The sequence below is a fragment of the Rana temporaria genome, chromosome 2, assembly GCF_905171775.1.
Source record: "Rana temporaria chromosome 2, aRanTem1.1, whole genome shotgun sequence".
NCBI classification, from domain to species: Eukaryota; Metazoa; Chordata; class Amphibia; order Anura; family Ranidae; genus Rana; species Rana temporaria.
The window spans coordinates 37,048,547-37,066,514 of NC_053490.1; the positions used below are offsets into that span (position 1 = coordinate 37,048,547).

At 47.5% G+C, this 17,968-nt stretch overlaps 1 protein-coding gene across 4 annotated transcripts in view; it reads right to left on the reverse strand.

Annotated features, from left to right (window-relative positions):
• The window catches only part of ME3 (malic enzyme 3), a 303,269-nt gene that overhangs the window by 23,361 nt on the left and 261,940 nt on the right, over positions 1 to 17,968 (reverse strand). For all 4 annotated transcript variants that reach the window (XM_040340095.1, XM_040340094.1, XM_040340092.1 and 1 more), the window contains one exon: positions 8,162 to 8,275. In XM_040340095.1, the coding sequence (XP_040196029.1) occupies positions 8,162 to 8,275 (114 nt within the window). The remainder of the gene's footprint in view (positions 1 to 8,161; positions 8,276 to 17,968) is intronic.

Here is a 17,968-nt window from a genome sequence, read left to right on the forward strand (position 1 = left end):
TGAGAGAGGGAGGTAGGGCAGAGAGAGAGTTGGGCCGACCGGTGGAGCTGAGAGAGAGAGAGGGAGGTAGGGCAGAGAAAGAGGTGGGACAGAGAGAGAGAGAGAGATGGGGCAGAGAGCGGAGAGAGAGAGGTGGGGCAGAGAGAGGAGAGAGAGAGAGGGGGGGGTGAAGCAGAGAGAGAGAGAGGTGGGGCAGAGAGAGAGAGAGGTGAGGCAGAGAGAGAGAGAGAGATAGAAATAGAGGTGAGGCAGAGAGAGAGAGGTGGGGCAAAGAGAGAGGTGGGGCAGAGAGAGGAGAGAGAGAGAGTTGGGGCAGAGAGAGAGAGAGGTGAGGCAGAGAGAGAAAGAGAGGTGAGGCAGAGAGAGAGGTGGGGCAGAGAGAGAGAGAGAGAGAGGTGAAGCAGAGAGAGAGAGAGAGGTGGGACAGAGAGAGAGAGAGAGGGGTGAAGCAGAGAGAGACAGAGAGAGAGAGAGAGGTGGGGCAGAGAGAGAGAGGTGAGGCAGAGAGAGAGAGGTGAGGCAGAGAGAGAGAGGTGAGGCAGAGAGAGAGAGGTGTAAGGCAGAGAGAGAGAGAGGTGTGAGGCAGAGAGAGGTGAGGCAGAGAGAGAGGTGAGGCAGAGGTGAGGGAGAGAGGTGAGGCAGAGTGAGAGAGAGAGGGAGGTGGGGCAGAGAGAGAGAGAGAGGTGGGGCAGAGAGAGAGAGGGAGGTGGGGCAGAGAGAGAGAGGGAGGTGGGGCAGAGAGAGAGAGAGGTGGGGCAGAGAGAGAGAGAGGTGGGGCAGAGAGAGAGAGAGAGAGAGAGAGAGGTGGGGCAGAGAGAGAGAGGTGAGGCAGAGAGAGAGAGAGGTGAGGCAGAGAGAGAGAGAGAGGTGAGGCAGAGAGAGAGAGAGAGAGAGGTGGGGCAGAGAGAGAGAGAGAGGTGGGGCAGAGAGAGATGGGGCAGAGAGAGAGAGAGGTGGGGCAGAGAGAGAGGTGGGACAGAGAGAGAGAGGTGGGACAGAGAGAGAGAGGTGGGGCAGAGAGAGAGAGAGGTGGGGCAGAGAGAGAGAGAGAGAGGTGGGGCAAAGAAAGGTGGGGCAGAGAGAGAGAGGTGAGGCAGAGAGAGAGAGAGAGAGAGAGGTGAGGCAGAGAGGTGAGGAAGAGAGAGAGAGAGAGAGGTGAGGCAGAGAGAGAGAGAGAGAGAGGTGAGGCAGAGAGAGAGGTGAGGCAGAGAGAGAGAGAGGTGAGGCAGAGAGAGAGGTGAGGCGTGAGGCAAAGAGAGAGGTGGGGCAAAGAGAGAGAGAGAGGTGGGGCAAAGAGAGAGGTGGGGCAGAGAGAGAGGTGGGGCAGAGAGAGAGGTGGGGCAAAGAGAGAGAGAGGGAGGTGGGGCAGAGAGAGAGAGGGAGGTGGGGCAGAGAGAGAGGTGGGACAGAGAGAGAGAGGTGGGACAGAGAGAGAGAGGTGAGGCAGAGAGAGAGAGGTGAGGCAGAGAGAGAGAGGTGAGGCAGAGAGAGAGATGAGGCAGAGAGAGAGATGAGGCAGAGAGAGAGAGAGGTGGGGCAGAGAGAGAGAGGTGGGGCAGAGAGAGAGGTGGGGCAGAGAGAGAGAGAGAGGTGGGGCAGAGAGAGAGGTGGGGCAAAGAAAGAGAGAGGTGGGGCAGAGAATGAGAGAGAGAGGGAGGTGGGGCAGAGAGGGAGGTGGGGCAGAGGTGAGGGAGAGAGGTGAGGCAGAGTGAGAGAGAGAGGGAGGTGGGGCAGAGAGAGAGAGGGAGGTGGGGCAGAGAGAGAGAGGGAGGTGGGGCAGAGAGAGAGAGGGAGGTGGGGCAGAGAGAGAGAGAGGTGGGGCAGAGAGAGAGAGAGGTGGGGCAGAGAGAGAGAGAGAGAGGTGGGGCAGAGAGAGAGAGGGAGGTGGGGCAGAGAGAGAGAGAGGTGGGGCAGAGAGAGAGAGAGGTGGGGCAGAGAGAGAGAGAGAGAGGTGGGGCAGAGAGAGAGAGGTGAGGCAGAGAGAGAGAGAGGTGAGGCAGAGAGAGAGAGAGAGGTGAGGCAGAGAGAGAGAGAGAGGTGGGGCAGAGAGAGAGAGAGAGGTGGGGCAGAGAGAGATGGGGCAGAGAGAGAGAGGTGGGACAGAGAGAGAGAGGTGGGACAGAGAGAGAGAGGTGGGACAGAGAGAGAGAGGTGGGGCAGAGAGAGAGAGAGGTGGGGCAGAGAGAGAGAGAGAGAGGTGGGGCAAAGAAAGGTGGGGCAGAGAGAGAGAGGTGAGGCAGAGAGAGAGAGAGAGAGGTGAGGCAGAGAGGTGAGGAAGAGAGAGAGAGAGAGAGAGAGAGGTGAGGCAGAGAGAGAGAGAGAGAGAGGTGAGGCAGAGAGAGAGGTGAGGCAGAGAGAGAGAGAGAGGTGAGGCAGAGAGAGAGGTGAGGCAAAGAGAGAGGTGGGGCAAAGAGAGAGAGAGAGGTGGGGCAAAGAGAGAGGTGGGGCAGAGAGAGAGGTGGGGCAGAGAGAGAGGTGGGGCAAAGAGAGAGAGAGGGAGGTGGGGCAGAGAGAGAGAGGGAGGTGGGGCAGAGAGAGAGGTGGGACAGAGAGAGAGAGGTGGGACAGAGAGAGAGAGGTGAGGCAGAGAGAGAGAGGTGAGGCAGAGAGAGAGAGGTGAGGCAGAGAGAGAGATGAGGCAGAGAGAGAGAGAGAGGTGGGGCAGAGAGAGAGAGGTGGGGCAGAGAGAGAGGTGGGGCAGAGAGAGAGAGAGAGGTGGGGCAGAGAGAGAGGTGGGGCAAAGAAAGAGAGAGGTGGGGCAGAGAATGAGAGAGAGAGGGAGGTGGGGCAGAGAGGGAGGTGGGGCAGAGAGAGAGGGAGGTGGGGCAGAGAGGGAGGTGGGGCAGAGCGAGAGAGAGGTGGGGCAGAGAGAGAGAGGTGGGGCAGAGAGAGAGAGAGGGAGGTGGGGCAGAGAGGGAGGTGGGGCAGAGAGGGAGGTGAGGCAGAGAGGGAGAGAGAGGTGGGGCAGAGAGATAGAGAGGTGGGGCAGAGAGATAGAGAGGTGGGGCAGAGAGAGAGAGAGGTGGGGCAGAGAGAGAGAGGTGGGGCAGAGAGAGAGAGAGAGGTGGGGCAGAGAGAGAGAGAGAGAGGTGGGGCAGAGAGAGAGGTGGGGCAGAGAGAGAGAGAGGGAGGTGAGGCAGAGAGAGAGAGGTGGGGCAGAGAGAGAGAGAGAGAGGGAGGTGAGGCAGAGAGAGAGAGAGAGAGGTGGGGCAGAGAGAGAGAGGTGGGGCAGAGAGGGAGGTGGGGTAGAGAGAGAGAGGTGGGGCAGAGAGAGAGGTGGGGCAGAGAGAGAGAGAGGGAGGTGGGGCAGAGAGGGAGGTGGGGCAGAGAGGGAGAGAGAGAGGTGAGGCAGAGAGAGAGAGAGAGAGAGGTGAGGCAGAGAGAGAGAGAGAGAGGTGAGGCAGAGAGAGAGAGAGAGAGAGAGGTGAGGCAGAGAGAGAGAGAGAGAGAGAGAGGTGAGGCAGAGAGAGAGAGGTGAGGCAGAGAGAGAGAGAGAGCGGTGAGTCAGAGAGAGAGAGAGAGGTGGGGTAGAGAGAGGTGGGGCAGAGAGAGGTGGGGCAGAGTGAGAGAGAGAGGTGGGGCAGAGAGAGAGGTGGGGCAGAGAGGGAGGTGGGGCAGAGAGAGAGAGAGAGGTAGGGCAGAGAGAGGTGGGGCAGAGAGAGAGAGGGGTGGGGCAGAGAGATAGAGAGGTGGGGCAGAGAGATAGAGAGGTGGGGCAGAGAGATAGAGAGGTGGGGCAGAGAGAGAGAGGGGTGGGGCAGAGAGAGAGAGGTGGGGCAGAGAGAGAAAGAGGTGGGGCAGAGAGAGAAAGAGGTGGGGCAGAGAGAGAGGTGGGGCAGAGAGAGAGAGAGGGAGGTGAGGCAGAGAGAGAGAGGTGGGGCAGAGAGAGAGAGAGAGAGGGAGGTGAGGCAGAGAGAGAGAGAGAGAGAGAGAGGTGGGGCAGAGAGAGAGAGGTGGGGCAGAGAGGGAGGTGGGGTAGAGAGAGAGAGGTGGGGCAGAGAGAGAGGACGGCTGAGAGAGAGAGGGATAGGAAGATAGGTCTGTGTTCGTGTATGATGCCAAGTACCTTCTAGTTCCGGGAGGTGCTCTGCTGCTTCTTGCAGCAGCTCCCTGGCAGCTTGCGCGGCGCGCCTCCCACTCGTCCTTCTGCTGATGCTGGAGCCTGGAGGAGACATGTCCAGCGACATCACATCAGTGTCGCTGGATGCTTTGAAATCTCCCGCCCACACCCCTTCCCAGGCACAGATTGGCTGCACAAGGGGTTGTGGGCGGGCACAAGGGGAGGAGGCGAGGCGGACTTAACTAACCTCCTCTTCCGTTCGTGGAATATAGCGGGCGCCGGGGCAGGAGATGTAGCCACTGCTGCGGGCGGGTCACGGCGCCCTCACTGACATGCGCTCGGGACTTGACTAGCACGACACATCGATTGGCGCGCCGCTCAGCAGCGCTATTCACCACCAGCGGCGCTGCGGCAGCCAACTCGTTTGCAACACACTCGGGACCAATGGTGCTCCTTTGGCACCCCCTCCCCTGTGGCGCCTGGGTGCAGTGCACCCCGTGCACCCCGTCTCGGATCGGCCCTGCTGGTGGGCACACTGGCCTGGGGGGATTATACTGGTGGGCACACTGGCCTGGGGGGATTATACTGGTGGACAGACTGCGGGCCTGGGGGGATTATACTGGTGGACAGACTGCTGGCCTGGGGGGATTATACTGGTGGACAGACTGCTGGCCTGGGGGGATTATACTGGTGGACAGACTGGCCTGGGGGGATTATACTGGTGGACAGACTGCTGGCCTGGGGGGATTATACTGGTGGACAGACTGCTGGCCTGGGGGGATTATACTGGTGGACAGACTGGCCTGGGGGGATCATACTGGTGGATAGACTGCTGGCCTGGGGGGATTATACTGGGGAACAATTGACCAAAGAGGGATTATACTGGAGGACAGACTGACCTAGGGGGTTCTGTACTGGGGGACAGACTGATCTTGTTTGTTTTAACTATGCTTCTTAAGCTTCTCCCATTTTTACCCCAATTTGGCCACACCCACTGTTGATCGCAGGACGCTATATGCGCTGCAATACTAATTTTCTTGGGGCACCCAAAGGTGTCTTAGGTCTATTACAATCCTATAGTGTAAACTACAAAAACAAAATTGTTATGCGCAGCTAAAGTGTTCGGGTTTGGCTTGATGAAAAGGTGGCAACCCCAGTTGTGCCTAACTCATTGCCAAAGGCCTTCCTAACACATCCCCAGCTATTAGCCTTTATATTATGAAGAAAGGAATGTCCTTATATAAGAAGTAGAATTGCTGCACTTTACTTGGTGTTACTTCAGAAGATTGCAATTACAGTCACATCAGATAGACATACTATCCAGGGTCACTTGATAGTACTTTGTCAATCAAATAAAGTGGATGATCCGCAGCAGTTACATGTGAAAGCAGCATATAACACTTCATTCTTCAGCCATCTTCCCTTTTACAGTCTCTCTCTCTCCTTCTTGGGGTCATTAGTACATACTCAGAGGGCTCTGACTTGTCTTAGGCAATCTGTGTCCAACTCACGACTCCCTGCTTGTTGTTCCAGAGACAAGATCACTGACGCTGCACCTTCAGCTCTAGTACACTTCAGGCATTTTGCAAACCCACTCTAGCCTCCACCATCATAAGAGAAAGGATGGCTGCAGCCAGCTCTTATGAATGCTGGACGACCTCACGCTGTCCTCCAGCTCTGTCCAGGGCCCCTGTACTAGGTGACTACATCTGCACAATCTGGGGTAGCTTGCTCCAATGCCCCAACCACACTAAGACTCCTCCCAATCTGGTTTACATGTGGGCTCGGACTCTCCCATGACATCACTATAAGAGGGCTCTAACTAGATATGTGCATTCCCGTTCGTACGAATGTTATTTTCGTACGAAAATGTTCATTTTCGTACCCGCAGAATAATGTGTACATACGAAAAAATGAAAGCACCAAAATACGAAAACGACGGGATCACGAATGAGCCGCATAACGAACAACCGCAAATACGAACGAACGATCTGACGAAAATACGACAAAACGAAAACGGCAAAAGAACGAAAATTACATCTATAACAAAAGATTTGCATTCTGTATCCTGTTTGAATCCCCTCTCTGCTCGTATCCTCAGCCGCATGTCCACATGACACCTACAACAAAAGATTTGCATTCTGTATTTTGTTTGAATCCCCTCTCTGTTCGTATCCTCAGCCGTATGTTCACACGACACCTACAACAAAAGATTTGCACTCTGTATCTTGTTTGAATCCCTTCTCTGTTCGCACCCTCAGTCGTATGCTCATATGACATCCACAACAAAAGACCCGCACTCCTCATTTTGTTTGAATCCTTTCCCTGTCCGCATCCCCAGTTGCATGCTCACACGATATCCACAACAAAAGATTTGCATTCTGTATCCTGTTTGAATCCCCTCTCTGCTCGTATCCTCAGCCGTATGTTCACACGACATCCACAACAAAAGACCCGCACCCTGTATTTTGAATTCCTTTTTTCTGTTCGTATTTTGGATTCAACAGAATGCAAATCTTTTGCCACAGATGTCACACGAACACACGACCGAAAACACCAAAAGAAAAAGGACCCAAAACACAGAATGCAAATCCCTTGCCACAGATGTCATTTTAGTTTTTTTTGAATGGGCAGTGAGTGTAGTTAGTAAAGCAGCTTCTCTTTTGTGCTGATTAGTACAGTAAAGCCAAATAAACTTTTCTGTGGATTTTCATCTGAAGGGAGATCAGTTGGCCAGACTTTTGAACCCAAAAATGGTTTTCTGATGGAGTTTAAAAACGAACAAATTTTCTGAGAACGAACGGAAAAAATAAACAAATAAATAAAAAATAAAAAAAATAAAAAAACGTCCCTGTCCCCGGTAGCTTGCGCTCAGAAGCGAACGCACATGTAAGTCCCGCTCAATGTATGTAAATGCTGTTCAAACCACATATGTGAGGTATCACCACGTGCGTTAGAGCAAGTGCAACAATTCTGGCACTAGACCTCCTCTGTGACTCTAAACTGGTAATCTGTAAAAAATTTCAAAGCATCGCCTATGGAGATTTTTAAGTAACAAAGTTTGGCTCCATTCCATGAGTGTGCGCAATTTTAAAGCATGACATGTTAGGTATCTATTTACTCAGCGTAACATCATCTTTCATATTTTATAAAAAAAATTGGGCTAACTTTACTGTTTTGGTCTTTTTTAATTCATGAAACCATTTTTTTTCAAAAAAAAAAAGGCGTTTGAAAAATTATTGCGCAAATACCGTGCAAGATAAAAAGTTGCAATGCCATTTTATTCCCTAGGGTGTTTGCTAAAAAAACATATATAATGTTTGGGGGTTCTGAGTAATTTTCTAGCAAAAGAATGATGATTTGTACATGTAGGAGAGAAGTGCCAGAATAGGCCCGGTATTGAGGTGGGTATAAAAGCCCTGTATTGAAGGGGTTAAATACCACCAAAAGAAAGGTCTATTTGTGGGGAAAAAAAGGACAAAAAGTTTATTTGGGTACAGCGTCGCAAACCACGCAATTGTCAGTTGGACCCCTTTCACAGGGGAACTTTACAGGCGCTATAGCGCTAAAAATAGCGCCTGTAAAGTGCCTCTCCTTTCACTCCAATGTGAAAGCCAGAGTGCTTTCACACTGGAGCGGTGCGCTGGCAGGACGGTCAAAAAACTTCTGAAAGCAGCATCCTTGAGGCACTCAGAAGCAGTGAATACACCGTTCCCTAAAGCGCCGCTGCCCATTGAAATCAATGGGCAGCAGCGCTGTTAACCCTTTTCTGGCCGTTAGAGGGGGGGTTAAAAGTGCCCACTAGCGACTGAAAAGCGCAGCGAAAACAACAGTAAAGCGCCACTATTTTTAAAGTAATGCAGTGCCGTGTTGCAAAAACTGACCTAGTCATAAAGGGGCATATAAAAAAAAATATTGTCAGTCTTCTTTTATTTGCGTACAACGTTGCACGACAGCGCAATAGTCAGTTAAAGTAATGCAGTGCTGCAAAAAATGGCCTGGTCAGGAAGGGGTGCAAGTCTTCCAGAGGTCAAGTGGTTAACAAACAGAAGCTTGAGACAAGAATTACAGATATCAGGTCTCAGTAATGATGTAACATACCTTTACTATTAGTCCCTTTGAATCCACCATCCAGATCTTCTTTAAGGCTTCTTCTCTAGACGTTCCCTCTTTCTCCATCGCCATAATAATGAGGAGCGCTATTCCCATGGCCGCCTTTGGGAGAGGAAAAAGTTTATAAATTACATACTGATAAGAAATCAAAGGAATACAGTTTGGCTAAAGCTGGCTGTACACTAGTAGAATTTAATTCAGGATTTTTCACTTTAATAATGTTTGTTATTTTCTAACTATTGGAGTCAAACTAACGTTTGTTGAAATTCAAATTAGCAGGATAGAAAATTTTCGTAAGCAAGCCAATTTCTAGTGTATTTGTTTTTTGTTTGGGAAATTGCTTTTAAGGCCCCATGCACACGAGACACTGGTAAACTCGAGTTCAGAGGCATTTGGGCATTTTTTTCAACTGCCCTTGAACACATTTAATGTTATCCTATGTGTCCATGCACACATTCACGTTTTTTTTGCGTTTTAAAGCAGTTGGGTTTAGGCTCGTTTTTTCAGAAGCAAAATTAGCCTGATACGCTGATGGCCGCAAACGCAGTAAAACGCTGCTAAACGCGGCAAAACGCTGTGAAATTCACGGCAAAAACGGGTGTTTTAAACTCCGGTTTTTGCCTTTGAAAACTTGAGTTTACATGTATTTGCATTTGCTTCTCGTGTGCATGGGGCCTAACATTTGATTTTGAAATTAATGTAAACAAAATTATGAAGTACTTTTGAACAACATTCGTCCAGACATCGAATGTACAAAAATTGTAGAAGAATTTTCATACGAATATTTGTATGAACGTTAGAAAATCTACTAGTAAAATATTGCCAGAGAAACAAACTAATCCTCTGATGTCTTCACTGGGATCAAAACAAGCATTTTTTATCTAGATTTTTTGATTTGGATTTTGATTCACCCAACAAAATTCTATAAAACTTTGAAAGGAAAAAATGCTGCTATTCGAGGAAGTATGAGAATGGATGTACAAGATACAATGGCACAACTATAGTCATAACAGACCCTGTGTCTGAAATGGTTATTAAAGTAGCCGGTACTCTCTATTTCTAAAGAAATAGCCTTCAAGATGGAGTTTAGAGAATAAGGGGCCACCTTGAGGGTTTTGCTATGGGGTGCCTGTTGCACATAGTTACATCGCTAAACAGATAAAAAAAAAAAAATCACAATCAGATTCTGAAAATGTTGGAAAGTGTGGCTGTCCACAAGAACAAACTTTGAATAACGGTAACGACTGCTATAAAAAAGACTTGGGACTCTCAGCAATAGTCTTAGGGGCTCTCAGCAGAAATCTCTCAGCAGAAGTCCCCGGGGCTCTCAGGAGAAGACCAAGGGAATCTGGGCAGAGGACCCAGGGGATCTGGGCAGAGGATCTAGGGGATCTAGGCACAAGACCCAGCTGCTCTCGGCACACACACCCAGGTGCTCTCGGCACAAACACCCAGCTGCTCTCGGCAAAAAAAAACACCCAGCTGCTCTCGGCAAAAAAACACCCAGCTGCTCTCGGCAAAAAAACACCCAGCTGCTCTCGGCAAAAAAACACCCAGCTGCTCTCGGCAAAAAAACACCCAGCTGCTCTCGGCAAAAACACCCAGCTGCTCTCGGCACAAACACCCAGCTGCTCTCGGCACAAACACCCAGCTGCTCTCGGCACGAACACCCAGCTGCTCTCGGCACGAACACCCAGCTGCTCTCGGCACGAACACCCAGCTGCTCTCAGGATAAACACCCAGCTGCTCTCGGCACAAACACCCAGCTGCTCTCGGCACAAACACCCAGCTGCTCTCGGCACAAACACCCAGCTGCTCTCGGCACAAACACCCAGCTGCTCTCGGCACAAACACCCAGCTGCTCTCGGCACAAACACCCAGCTGCTCTTGGCACAAGACCTATCACCTGTGCACGAATTCAATAAAATCATCTTATAAAGATCCTTTCCTACAAAATTATCCATGAATGTACTTTGTAAGAACAGTATGTCAAATGTCACACATCTAATCAAACCTATAGCCCAGGGGTGCCCAACCAGTGGCCGGGGCCACATGTGGCCAGCGAAGCCTTCTGATGTGGCCCGCAAACTCCTGCTTTGGGATGGAATAAAATAGAATAGAATACGGTTATTAAAAGGTAAGTTTATTACTAATATCACAGGGTAGATATGGGCATATCTGTTCTGCAGTGGTTACTGGGCTGCTTTCAAACTGATCCACAGGTGCCTTAGGCCCCTTTCACACAGTCAGTCCAACCCAATTGGGACCTCCATTCAACTCCAAGGAGTGGCAGATTTAAATGGACTTGTGTCCGTTTACAAATGCCTTCCTCCAATCCAATAAAAAAAAAGAAAAAGAAAGTGTAGAGTGGGCTCCCATCCACCAGCTCCGCTCATTGTGACCCGCGACCGGTTACCAGGTCGCTTAAGTGGCCCTCGCTCTTCAAAAGGTTGGGCACCCTTGCTATAGCCAAACATTAAAATATTTATAAAACAAGACCTTCAAGAACATGAAAAAAATGAGTAGAGAATCATACAAAGAAGCCATTAAAACAATCACAAACCTAACCAATCTTTGCCAAGCTATTCAGAGAATTACAGGGGGTTAGACAGACCTGTAGCTTGGCATTCATGTTATGGGTGGTGGGCACTGAGGACCTGTAGATAAAAGTTATATCTCTGCAACATTTAAGTAACTTCTCTAGTTATCAGAATTTGGCTCCTTTGGGAAGGTGGTCACCGAGTATCCAAAACCCCCAGAAAAAAGCTTGACAAGGCGATGGGTGGAGGGACCTTGTGACTCGATTTCACCACCAAACCCATAGAGGCCAAATAAAATTCTACAGACACACAATGCGCCTCTAACAGCCTACCCAACTAAGACTGATGTTTTGAGTAGAGTTCTCTCGCCACAGCATTTGCAACCTGTTCAATTCCCAAATAAGCACACAAAATACTTATGAAAACCAGACATTTAATAGGAGGGTTGGGATTAGGAATTGAGTTCCTAGATTTGTAAATAAGTCTGTCAACTTATTGGCAGTAGCTGAAAGGATAAACAGGACCATATTACGTTATAGTAATGTGCCAAACATCAAACCCTCAGAATGCGTTTTCATTTTGGAATGGTGCCTAGATATTTGAAATGTTTCTCATCAAAAAACATGCCGTAGAGGAGATGGCCAGCAGCCCGTACATGGCAATCAATTTATATTTTGTTCTTTCCAATCTCAGGAGTAGCACCCCTCTGAAAAGCGATGTGTGCTTTAAAACCCTCTCGATCTGCTGTGCTCAGTGGGCCAGATTCACAAAAGAGATACGACGGCGTATCTCCTGATACGCCGTCATATCTCTGTGATCCGCCCGTCCTAACTATGCGGCTGATTCATAGAATCACTTATGCATAGATAGCCCTAAGATCCGACTGGTGTAATTGACTTACACTGTCGGATCTTAGGATGCAATTCTATGCCGGCCGCTAGGTGGCGAGGCCATTGCGGTCGGCGTAGAATATGCAAATGACTAGTTGCGGCGATCCACGAACGTCCGCGTTACCCGTCGCTCTAACTTTACGTTGTTTCCGTCGAGATACGCGTCGTAAAATTAGGGCTGAGCCCTAGGTGTTCTAAGCAATGTTAAGTATGGCCGTCGTTCCCGCATCGAAATTTAAAAAATCACGTTGTTTGCGTAAGTCGTCCGTGAATGGCGCTGGACACCATTTACGTTAACGTCTAAACAAATGACGTCCGTGCGACGTCATTTAGCGCAATGCACGTCGGGTAATTTTCCCTACGGAGCATGCGCAGTATGTTCGGCGTGGGTACGCGCCTAATTTAAATGGTGCCCGCCCCATTTGAATTAGGCGGGCTTGCGCCGAGCGGATTTATGTTACACCGCCGCAAGTTTACAGGTAAGAGCTTTGTGAATCAGGCACTTACGCTGTAAACCTGCGGCGGTTTAACGTAAATGGGATACGTTACGCTGCCGTGGAGCAACGTAATTCTATCAGAATCTGGCCCAGTGTGTTTAACCACTTCCTTACTGGGCACTTAAACCCCTTCCTGACCAGAGGACTTTTTGCGATTCGGCACTGCGTCGCTTTAACTGACAATTGCGCGGTCGTGCGACGTGGCTCGAAAACAAAATTAACGTCCTTTTTTCCCCACAAATAGAGCTTTCTTTTGGTGGTATTTGATCACCTCTGCGGTTTTTATTTTTTGCGCTATAAACAAAAATAGAGCGACAATTTTGAAAAAAAAAAAAATATTTTTACTTGTTGCTATAATAAATAGCTCAATTTTTTTTTTTATGTTTTTTTTTATCCTCAGTCTAGGCCGATACGTATTCTACATATTTTTAGTAAAAAAAAAAAAAAAAAAATCGCAATAAGCGACTGGTTTGCGCAAAAGTTATAGCGCCTACAAAATAAGGGACAGAATTATTATTATTATTTTTTTTTTTTTACTAGAAATGGCGGCGATCTGCGATTTTTATTGGGACTGCGACGTTATGGCGGACACATCGGACACTTTTGACACGTTTTTGGCGCCATTCACATTTATACTGCAATCAGTGCTATAAATATGCACTAATTACTGTATAAATTTTTTTTTTACTAGAAATGGCGGCGATCTGCGATTTTTATTGGGACTGCAACGTTATGGCGGACACATCGGACACTTTTGACACATTTTTGGCGCCATTCACATTTATACTGCAATCAGTGCTATAAATATGCACTAATTACTGTATAAAAAATTGTTTTTACTAGAAATGGCGGCGATCTGCGATTTTTATTGGGACTGCGACGTTATGGCGGACACATCGGACACTTTTGACACATTTTTGGCGCCATTCACATTTATACTGCAATCAGTGCTATAAATATGCACTAATTACTGTATAAATGTGACTGGCAGGGAAGGGGTTAACACTAGGGGGTGAGGAAGGGGTTAAATGTGTATCCTAATTAGTGTTCTAACTGTGGGGGAGGGGGGGTGACTGGGGGGGTGACCGATCTGTGTCCCTATGTACAAGAGACACAGATCCGTCTCCTCTCTCCCCTGACAGCATCGCTGTCTGCGAAAGCCGGGAATGAGAGATGATCTCATATGTAAACATATGAGATCATCTCTCATTGGCCGCACAGATCGCCTAGGAAACGGCCGCTCCGATTGGCCGTTCACGGCGATCTGTGACTGGCTGTGTCCAAGGGACACGGCCAGCACAGCAGTTCCCCGCTGCGCGCTCGGGAGCGCGCGCGGGGAACGCGAAAAGGGGCGGCCGTAAAAACACGGCCTCCCAGAGAAGTAGAGCCACCCGGCGGCCGTAAAAACACGGCCTCCCAGAGAAGTAGAGCCACCCGGCGGCCGTATACGGCCGTCGGGAAGTGGTTAAAGCCTTGTTACACATGATTGGATTTTCAGATGGGAATTGTGTGTTGACAGACTGTTGGCCGAAAATCCGACCGTTTGGACAATTGTTGTTGGATTTTCCACCGACAAATGTTGGATGACAGGCTTTAAAAATTTTCGGACAACGGTCTGTTGTCAGATTTTCCAATCGTATGTACACAAGTTCCTCAGACAAAAGTCCAAACACGCATGCTCGGAATCAATGCTCGCCAAACACAACATTAGCAGAAGGTGCCCAAAGGGTGGCGTTCAACAGCTGAAAACAGGAGCTGAAAAAACACGTAGTACGTCTAGTGGGCTTCTCTTTTTTGATTCCTTTTGTTCTTTCCTGTGCTTTTTTCTAGTCTTATCTCAAAGTCTTAAAGAAACTATATTGCGAGCTTAAATTTAGAACTCTAAACTTTTGCTGATCCTGGATTCAAAGATATTTTGATGTAGTCAAGGCCACCATGCACACCAAAGGCATTAAGTATAACATGCTCTTCCCTGCTAAACTGTAAGGGCTAAATGGAAAGACCCTCCTTTCTTTTTTGTTTTACATCATCTGAGGAGGCTTCCACATAGATCAAACCTCTCCACGACTGGAGGCCTTGGGCCAGCCTGCTATTCAAACCATTATGGTTGCTTATAACCCCATTAGATTATCCATTTCCCTCTCCTTTTGCTTGTCCCACCGTCTCCCACCACTCCTGCCAATCAGTACAGGCCAACTGTTTGTTTTAACTGGTTTCCTTTAAGTCCATAACATAAGTAAATGAGAATGCCTCTTGTTGTGCAGCATCTCCCAATGCAGAGACCTTTTATGCTGAGTTTATATATTTCTACACCACCACAAATGCTTTTACACCTGGTTATGTTCAGGCATTCAAGTATTTTCCAAAGGAAATGTAGGATAGTTAGGAATGTTATACCTAATGTTCCTTTGTTGTATTTTCATTTTTTTTTAAAACTATATTTAACTTCATATATCAGAAATGTCTATGTGGGCACATTGTGAAGCTGTTTTACTGGATTCCAGATTCAACTTGTGATCAAAAGCCCACCTAAAGAAATATATCCATCAACTAGATAATGACAATAATTAACATCATTTTGTGGAAAGTACGGGTCTAAATACAAAAAATTGTACTCTAATATCTGCAAAAGCAGGTGCCCTACATCTACTGTGCCTTGCGAAAGTATTCGGCCCCCTTGAACTTTGCGACCTTTTGCCACATTTCAGGCTTCAAACATAAAGATATAAAACTGTAATTTTTTTTGAAGAATCAACAACAAGTGGGACACAATCATGAAGTGAAACAAAATTTATTGGATATTTCAAACTTTTTTAACAAATAAAAAACTGAAAAATTGGGCGTGCAAAATTATTCAGCCCCTTTACTTTCAGTGCAGAAAACTCTCTCCAGAAGTTCAGTGAGGATCTCTGAATGATCCAATGTTGACCTAAATGACTAATGATGATAAATAGAATCCACCTGTGTGTAATCAAGTCTCCGTATAAATGCACCTGCACTGTGATAGTCTCAGAGGTCCGTTTAAAGCGCAGAGAGCATCATGAAGAACAAGGAACACACCAGGCAGGTCCGAGATACTGTTGTGGAGACGTTTAAAGCCGGATTTGGATACAAAAAGATTTCCCAAGCTTTAAACATCCCAAGGAGCACTGTGCAAGCGATAATATTGAAATGGGAGTATCAGACCACTGCAAATCTACGAAGACCTGGCCATCCCTCTAAACTTTCAGCTCGTACAAGGAGAAGACTGATCAGAGATGCAGCCAAGAGGCCCATGATCACTCTGGATGAACTGCAGAGATCTACAGCGGAGGTGGGATACTGTCCATAGGACAACAATCAGTCGTATACTGCACAAATCTGGCCTTTATGGTAGAGTGGCAAGAAGAAACCATTTCTTAAAGATATTCATAAAAAGTGTTGTTTAAAGTTTCCCACAAGCCACCTGGGAGACGCACCAAACATGTGGAAGAAGGTGCTCTGGTCAGATGAAACCAAAATCAAACTTTTTGGCAACAATGCAAAACTTTGTTTGGTGTAAAAGCAACACAGCTCATCACCCTGAACACACCATCCCCACTGTCAAACATGGTGGTGGCAGCATCATGGTTTGGGCCTGCTTTTCTTCAGCAGGGACAAGGAAGATGGTTAAAATTGATGGGAAGATGGATGGAGCCAAATACAGGACCATTCTGGAAGAAAACCTGATGGAGTCTGCAAAAGACCTGAGACTGGGACGGAGATTTGTCTTCCAACAAGACAATGATCCAAAACATAAAGCAAAACCTACAATGGAATGGTTCACAAATAAACATATCCAGGTGTTAGAATGGCCAAGTCAAAGTCCAGACCTGAATCCAAAGTCCACAGAGAATCTGTGGAAAGAACTGAAAACTGCTGTTCACAAACGCTCTCCATCCAACCTCACTGAGCTCGAGCTGTTTTGCAAGGAGGAATGGGAAAAAATTTCAGTCTCTCGATGTGCAAAACTGATAGAGACATACCCCAAGTGACTTACAGCTGTAATCGCAGCAAAAGGTGGCGCTACAAAGTATTAACTTAAGGGGGCTGAATAATTTTGCACGCCCAATTTTTCAGTTTTTTATTTGTTAAAAAAGTTTGAAATATCCAATAAATTTCGTTCGACTTCATGATTGTGTCCCACTTGTTGTTGATTCTTCAAAAAAAATTACAGTTTTATATCTTTATGTTTGAAGCCTGAAATATGGCAAAAGGTCGCAAAGTTCAAGGGGGCCGAATACTTTTGCAAGGCACTGTATATACTCCAATAAACCAAATTGACTGGCGCTAAAGTTTTCAATCTCCAAAAATCTTAAAATGGGTGACCAGGGGTTGTGATGTGTCCTAATCCATAAAAGATTGCCCTTTCAGCTTTTGGATTTCCAGCTTGAGCCAGACAGTTGATATGTAGTGATGCATGTAAAGGTGAACCATATTGGTTTAATGATTGTTGGCCCTCTTCCTACTGATACTCAGTCACTCCATAACTCTGGTGGCTCATTACCAGATGTCCCCAGAAGGACAGGCCTCCAGGACTAACTACCTTGGAATTATCTAAATGGGCTGACATATATAGGCTCACTGATGCCTGGAAAATAATATATCCAGAGGGCAGAGCATTTATCTGTTATTCTACTACGCATAGAGCTATATTTCAAATAGATCTTGTTTATGCCTTCAGTATTCTGCTGCTGAAAATCCATTCCATCCAAATATTGGCTCCTGGCATGTCAGCTCACGTCCCTACACTGCTTCACCTAACTGCCACCTCCAGATCATCAGGCAGACTTTGCAGACTTTCCAGATTCTGGATATCAGATCAACAAATGGAACCTCAAATCCTTGACTGTGCCTTTGGAGTAATGGGTCGTCAAAGTCAACATGGTCTTCCCTGCTGCGGCATGTAAGGCTTCTAAAGCATACAGTAATGTTCAAGGTCAATATCAGGCTGTAATAGGCAGGATTCTATCACATACAATGACTGGAATGTTGTGGAGGCCTCTCTTGCACCTCCTGCCCAACATTCTTGAATGTGAAGACAGAGTGGCACGAGTGCTGGAGTAGCTGGCTGGTGAAGTCCACTCTTTAGGTGGATGAAGCTGGGGGTCACAGTCCTCAGGACAGGATACTGAAGCAGCTTGGCACCAGAGCAGGAGATGGTAGCAGAGCCAGTATGCAGGAAGTGATCTGCGGCAGCTGAGTAACAAGAGACTGAGTCAGCAGGCAGAGCAAGTCCAGGAAGCAGGCCAAGGTCGGTAACAGCCGGGCAGAGAAGTACAGAATCAGCAGGCAAAGACAAGTCCAGCAAACAGGTCGAGATCACAGAAATCAGACTAACTAGGTTAATGCAGGGGCACAGGCGATATCCAGGAGAAAGCTGGGTCATACACAGGTAAGTGTTGGAGACTGAACATTGTTTCATGCTATGTTATACATTGCTTGGTTTATTTCCCTGTGTATTTGGAGTATTACCACTAGATGTCACTATACACAGATACTCTATCATAATGTTCTTTATGTTAACTATCTGTTACTGCATTTTCCTGTTATCTATGGTTGTTGTTCTTCTATATCTTGTGTGCTAACATGAGCACCATGCTCTCTGCTGTATGTCTCTTCAATACAAATGAATCCAAGTAAACTACAGCCATCCATATTGTGATGGACTGTGTTAGATATGAAATAAAATGAATATTTTATTGTGTTATGATTAGAACCACTGAAATGAAGTGTATATTTTCCTTGAGATGGTTCTTCCGATTTTGTCCTAAAGTTATGAATCCAGCATTATACAAGAACAGATCCTGCTATCCTCCATTACATGTGTGTCTCTATTCACTCCCCTGC